The following is a 7232-nucleotide window of genomic DNA, read 5'->3' on the forward strand; positions in this document are numbered from 1 at the left end:
ACCTCCAACATTCGCGCCGAAGACTCCCGGAGCTCGGGCGAAGACATCCTTCCCCCGGGGGCTACGCACGTCCTCATCAAATCCACAACAAAACTATCAGACACCCCCATCCCCCCACTATAGTACCTAATTTTCTCTTCTTAGTGGCCGGGGCAGCCTCCTGCGAAGGCCCTTCCTCGGTCATGCCCATTGGTTTCTTCCCGCGGCGGTCGGTGGCGTCTTCCCCGAGATAACCACCATATGGCAGGCGGTTCAATTCAAAGACCCGATTCAATCTGTCGTTGGACCCACGGATATCCCAGCTCCGTAGACCCTCTGTCTTCGGCACGTAGCGCCCCACGATCCTCGCCGCACCGTCCTCCGCTTCACGCACGAATGCGGCGGGATCCCGGCCACACAAATCCAACGCGAAGGCAGGACTTCGCACCCGCTGCCCGCCCCGGGAGGGCATCTCGCGAGGGCATACTTCGCCCAGCGCCTAGCCATGTGCCAAGGGCCATACCCCGTACCCGACAAACTCCTCAACCAAGTCACGCCCGCTACTCATGCGGGCAGCGTGCCGAAGGGCCCCTTCATCTTCATCACTCTCTGCCACCTCAAACTGTGGGTATGCTACGTAATAATGCGAGCACATAACGGCCACGGGGAGCCCTAGGTGGTCTTCGAATGCGCCTTCGGAAACGTAAAACCAGAAATCCCACCAATTGCCCCACTTATTGCGGGCGCAGGGAACCAACTCCACTACTTCCATCGAAGTCTTCCTGGTCCTCGGGGTAAATGTTCACGATCCAAATTGTGCAATCTCATGTCCAGTTTTCCTCTTTTGCCAATGCAAACAGTAATGCTTTGCGAAGACCTCCACAGAGGGCTGACCACCATACGAAGTCGTCGCCCAGACATACTTCGCCAGGGCCACCACGGCATTCGGCGTCAGCTGGTGGACCTGGACCTCGAATCTCCGCAGGACCTCCGCCACGAATCGATGTGCAGGCAGACGAAGGCCAGCGGTGAAAAAAGCTTCAAACACGACCAGCTTGCCCTCCAGCTCGGGGACCTCCTCCGCCCCCAGAACACGCCCCACTCCGCTGCCAAAATACCCAAGTTGCTGCATATCCTGAACGCGGGCCGAGGAGATCCGCGACACGCCAAACTCCATCGTATCACCAGGATGTAGCGTTTCCACCGCCAAGTCGCTCAAAGTGTCCTCCGACGATGCGGCGGTCGGCGGGGTACTCGCAGCAGACAAGGAAGAGGACGACATGGCTACGTACCGTCGACGGCGGCGGGTGGTCTGCTTGACGCGGGCTAGATCTCCGACGAGCAGGAGCAAGGAGGGCAAGCGAGCGGACGAGCGGTTTCAAAAGGAGGCTAGGGTTTTGCGGCGCGCAGAAAGTGCACCTGAACCACGCCGCGCCGCCCTCCTTTTTATACACGGGACGCGACGCTTCGGAAAACCCGCAGTCCAACAGTACCGCGTCCGTCAACGGTCACATCAAAAACCCCAGCAGAACCATTTCGAGCGAGGGCAGCGTCTCCACCATCTAGCGACGTCTTCGGCACCAGATGACTCAGTCGAACTGGTCCCTTGGAGGGCAAATGTTGGGGCGAGGGCGAAGACGCTACCCTTCGCTCCAGCCTTCGCTTTTCTCGCTGCGCCAACGGAAGCAGAAGAACCGGCGAGGTCCACCCTTTGCCTTCTGCACTACGAGATGAAGGCCTACGATGACGTCGCCCCGTCCCACATCCTCACTCGGCCTCGAGGCCCACGTGGGATTTGACCCATTGTAACAGGCCCCACACGGAGAAGCGTGTTACGGGCCTGATTTGTAATAGCTTTTCTGTAATGACAGTCTGTAACCCTCCTTTATGGGAATATTTCGGGGATAGTCCAGGTGCCTGAGGGTACATGCGTCCTTACACTGAGACGTTGGGCACTCAGACACCTATAAATACCCTCGTACAGTGTCCTTGAGAGGCTGGATTAACAGAGCTATTGTCATCTCACGTTGAAACCCTGTTTACGTTGTTTTCATTCCCCCGTTGGATCAACTTGCCCAAGAGAGCAAGTTCCAACAGTCAGTATTATATGTGATGGATTACTAGTGTTGATGATAGAGGCAATAGGGTCGAGCTAGCCATAGACGTAGCCACGTAGGGGGGGGGTTGGGGAGTGAGACAGTATGTGGACTAAGCTGCGTACATGCAACACTTTAATTGTGAATTGCCTGAACTTTGTGGTTTGGTCTATCAGTCGCTCAAACATACTTTGGTTCCACTGCAATTGGTCCTTATCGATTACGATGTAAGCTATCGACCATACTACCGATCACATTATCGATCATCGTCAACCCTTATCTATCGTAACGCTCTAGTGTACAACATTTAATGTTAGACTAGAGCCACCTCAATGTCGTATCATCTTTTCTTTTATAGACTTTTAGTTATAATAAAACATGATATTTTATTAAGATAAATATTCATTCGAGTATGTAATTAATTGAATAAAAAATATATAATTTCTAAAAAATAATTTAAAATTACATAACTTTAAAAATACATGGTTTATAAAAACAAAATCTAATTGTCATGGTACATAATTGGAGTGTGGGAGTACGTGAATGAGCCCAAACACCCCACTTCTATTTAAGGTCTGATTTCGATTTTTTTTTGGAATAAATATTTTAGGCTTCAAAACTTTGGCTATGCGGACTAATTCGAACATGTCATGTGGCTATAGGCAGTCGGTATCGACCGATTCAAAACGATAACAACTGGTTTTTCAGCTTTCGGGTAGACACTAACCAATCTGACTCTAACATGATGATATCGTTTAGACTAACTGATTGGCTAAACCAACCAATCTAACATTAGAATCGGTGTGGTCAGTACCAACGGGCGCCAAGCCGCGTCGCCAGTCGGTATAAATAAAGCGTGCGTCGTCACATATTTATATGCATAGGAGTGTCAATAGACTCTAAATTTTACACTATAAATTTTAAGAATCAAATCAAATTAGAATTAAGCTATATTTTATTTATTTTTAAACTAAAATTAATTTTAATTTAATGCTCTAATAACAAACTGTGAAAAAACATTTTAAATCACGATTTGTTGCCACCTCTGGTCATGCATGGAGCTGGTCGAAGTCGATAGAACCGAGTCATTCCATTCATCGGTTTACCGTCTGAGACATACTCAGAGCCTTAGTTCAAGTGCGGATAGATTCTCGTGGCATAAAAAGAGGGCGACAACAAGAGCTTCAGCATCACGCTTGATATCCACGCATCGCATCCCATCGGCCATCGCACGCATGCAGCTCCATCCTACCTGGACCGGAGTCTTATCTACATCTACGCCCTCTCTTTCTCTCCGAGCCCAACTTCAAATTCCTCTCTTCCCCGCTAAGCAATTCTCCGCCCTAGTCGCCTATCACCGTCTCAAACCGCCGCCAACGGAACGGAACAAGCACAAAAAATACCACGACCACCTCGACGGATCGTCACCCAGTCCGCGATCCACACGGTGACAGCAGCATCAGTAGTGGGGAGAACGAACAAGCGAGCGGGCCGCGAGGAACTGATACACCGCAAAATAAAGCCGAGGCAGAGCATCGACCGTTGCACGCAGCCCTACCCCAACCACAGAGAGAATCGGAAAAGCAGGGATCGCGGCCGGAAAGCGAAAAGCTTAAAAGAGGCGGCGCGTCACGTTGGGCGCCTCTCTTTGCTCCCCCTTTTTTTCCTTCTTGGCTTGATCGATGGCAGCGCAGCAGAAGGCCGCCTCCGTGCTGCAGAGCTTCCCGTTCAAGGCGGCCGTGCTCGCGCTCTGCGTCGCGCTGCTGCCGCTCCTCCCCACGCAGGCGCCGGACGTCGGGGCCGGGGGACCCGGCCAGGAGTTCCTCGCCAAAGTGTGGGAGCTGCTGCACCTGCTGTTCGTCGGCATCGCCGTCTCGTACGGCCTCTTCAGCCGCAAGAACAGCGCCGACGATGGACGCGCCGGGGCCGTCGCAGTCGCAGCAGAGAAGCACGCTGCCACGGGGCCGGAACCTGCCAAGGCCGACGCGAGGTACGCGTGGCGGATGTTCAGGGACTCGATCCCGCCGTTCGATGACGAAGACGAAAACGACGTACTGGTGCCGGGCAGCCCTCCTGGCGGCGGCGGGGGTGGCAGGGCGCGCTCGTGGAGAGCGCCGCACTGGCCCGTTGATCCCGTTGTCGTCGTCTCCACCGGAGGCGGCGGGGATCGGATCGGGCAGGCCGCGGACGCGCAGGCGCCGCTGTCTCTGCCCGTCCGGACGCTGAAAGCGCAGCCGGCACAGGACGCCAGCGCGGGGGCTGTCGAGACGCCGCGTGCGCGGCGGCGTCGGAACTCTCAGGACATGGCGGCCGGCTGCGCCCGCGACGAGACCGTGCTCGCTTCACCGATCCCGTGGCGGTCGCGGTCCGGGAAGCTCGACGCGCGCCGACCCGCGTCGCCGAGCTCCACGCCGTCACCCAAGACGCTGTCCCCGGCATCGTCCTTGTCCGGGGAGACGCTGGCCGATGCCAGCGAGGAGGAGTACTACGCCAAGGCCAAGCGGAGCAGCCCGTACAGGTCATCTTCCATCTCCTCACCGCCGCCTCCGCCTCCACCTCCGCCTCCGTTCCTTGTCCACGGTTACCACCCGGCGACCGAGCGCCGTGCGGCGGCAGCGAAAAGCTTTAAGGAGGAGCTGCAGCACCACAGCATGAGAGGCCGAGGAGAAGATCACTACTCGCTGAAGACGAGCAGCATCAGCATCTCCGCTTACAACAGCAGCAACTCCTCCCCAGCGAAGCCAAGAAGCTCTTTTGACGGCGGCTTCTCCTCGTCGGTTTCGGTTGGCAAGTCAGTGAGAACGTTCAGGGCAAGGGAGGCAGCAGTTTTTCAAGACCAAAACCAAGAACTCCCCGACGGCGCCGGTGATGATCGTGACGTGCTGGATGTGCACGGGTCAGAGGAGCCGTACGGCTACAGAGCTTATCAGTCCATTCACAGGTTCCAGTACGAGAGATCAGGGAGCGACCCTATCCTAGGCGGTGTGGTAGTCTCCTCGGATGAGACCGAGAGCAGTGACGACGACGACGATAGCGGTGGCGGCGGGTATTCGACGAGGGAGTCGACGCCGGAGGTGGACGAAAACGAGGTGGACAAGAAGGCGGAGGAGTTCATCGCCAGGTTCAGGGAGCAGATCAGGCGGCAGAGAATCGAGTCCATTAAGAAGTCCGCGGGGTCGCGCGGCGTCAAGCACCACGGCAAGTAGATCGCCGGACGGCTGGTATGTTTTGGGTCGTTTGGTTCACATAACGGGCTAAATCATGTGTTTTTAAGTTCAACACTACAAATGGATATTGGTCTATTCAAACTTGTTATCGTCGGTACTTAAATGTCAATCGTTACTATTAACATTTACGTTATATTTCGTGAACCAAATAACGTTTTGGTTCTTCAATTTAAACAACTAAGCTTAGGCAGATTATGACACAAAACCAAACAAGTCTTTAGTTATTAAGTGAGTAGTTGGTGTGTAGGATCGGTAAGGCGACCAGAGGGGGTGAATAGGAGCCAATCGGATTTTGCTTTCAAACACTGAAAACGAACACTTTACTTCAATTGAGATGAAGCAAGTGATCAAACCATGAACACATCAGCGAACGAGTGATCTCATGATTACAAAACGTTTCTAATAGTCACATTAAAACAAACGGATCGCAAATCGGACAACAAAAAGTTCAAAACGGTCCAATACAGTATCGTCAACAAGTGATGTTTTCAACAATACGAAATTATGTTCCTGAATTCAAAACTGAACCAAACGAACTCCGATTGAGATGAATTTTACACACACATGAGTAAATATGTTTCCAAGATCTCCCTAAATTTTTATCTCAATCGGACTTGTGAATCACCCGCAGATTTAAAAATACAACCAGAAATTGGGGTTTTTTTAGAACGAGTTCAAACTGAGTTTTTCTCAAATCGCGACCAAAATCTGCAACAACTAGGTGTATGCAGTGGTCCGAAGAGTGTAACTCACCATCAATCAATCCCCAAACCAAATTCTCTCAAAGGAATCAAAGGTTTTTCACCAACAACACAAGCTCGGGGAAAAGGAGAAACTAAGACTATAAAACTTCAGAAATTACAGCAAGGGTACAAACTGAGATTTGAAGCCAAAGAGCCATGTGGGCCGGACCGGCGACCATTCCTCTGATTAAACTTGAAAATCAAGAATACATTCGAAGTACAAAATCGTTACGGAACCCTCGGCTCAACTGGTGTCTACCTAAAGAGAAATTAGGAGCTCTAAAATGAGTGCCCAAAACAAATGGCAGCCAAAGGTTATTCTCACTTTCAAAACTACCCCTATTTACAGAGCCTATCCACTACACCGGGGGCGAAATGGACCAACTCCTAGGTTTTCGATCCGACGGCCACGTCCTTCACACGGAGTTGCTTCGCCTTGACGCACCCTCCGCGATCATGCCGCGTGCCGCCACCGGTTCCCTCTGGAACCGCCACCGCCGAGTTTTGAGGCCCAAACTCAGTAAAACCCGCCATCCGTAGCGCCGGGTGGTTTTGAAGCCCAAACCACCAAACCTGTCGTGAGCACCGCACCTCGTGCACGTCCTCCACGATTAGACGCGTGTCCCACCAGTCCTCAACCACGCATGCAACACGGTCCACTCTACCACGTCCTCGCACAAGTGCGTGTTCCAGGTGTTAGCCACCGCAGTTGGTTACCTGGCTGCTCTGATCCGTCAGTCAAGACCCATCACTCGCCCTTCACTACTCCTGGTCCATCAGCACGAGCCCGCATGACCTTCACCTCAGCCATCGACCACCGTTCCTGTGCTCCACAACTGCACACCACAAGTCGACCGACATGGTTGCACAAGCATAATCTCACACTCTGGTCAGTCCACTGACTACCCCAGAGTGCTACCCGATGACAATCACATCATCAACCCAAACCACAAGGGACAAGTCAACCTTGTGTTCGCATGGTGCCCAGAGGCTAGAGACGCTGCATATACGTCGACATATAATAGTTGGCAAGAATCACTTGTAAACATTCATGGTGATGAATGGAGTGTATTTTCACGGAGCTGTAATTGCATTTTTAGCTCAGATAGAACGATTGACTTCAACGATCAATGTCTTCGGTCGTTGTTTAGGCATTTGGTCTGCCTCAAGCAAAGTGTCTCAAATTG

The 7232-nt window shown here is 52.6% G+C and overlaps 1 protein-coding gene across 1 annotated transcript; it reads left to right on the forward strand.

Annotated features, from left to right (window-relative positions):
• The first annotated feature begins 3700 nt into the window (after positions 1-3700).
• Positions 3701-5383, forward strand: LOC100284853 (glycoprotein). Its single transcript, NM_001157748.2, has one exon. It carries the CDS (start codon positions 3758-3760, stop codon positions 5279-5281), a length of 1524 nt encoding a protein of 507 aa, NP_001151220.2. The 5' UTR covers positions 3701-3757; the 3' UTR covers positions 5282-5383.
• Positions 5384-7232: the final 1849 nt, after the last annotated feature.

The sequence above is a fragment of the Zea mays genome, chromosome 1, assembly GCF_902167145.1.
Source record: "Zea mays cultivar B73 chromosome 1, Zm-B73-REFERENCE-NAM-5.0, whole genome shotgun sequence".
In the NCBI taxonomy this organism is placed as follows: domain Eukaryota; kingdom Viridiplantae; phylum Streptophyta; class Magnoliopsida; order Poales; family Poaceae; genus Zea; species Zea mays.

Bases quoted from the DNA above. Each gene is read 5' to 3' on its own strand.
- LOC100284853 (NM_001157748.2), top strand. From the start codon at position 3,758: ATGGCAGCGCAGCAGAAGGCCGCCTCCGTGCTGCAGAGCTTCCCGTTC.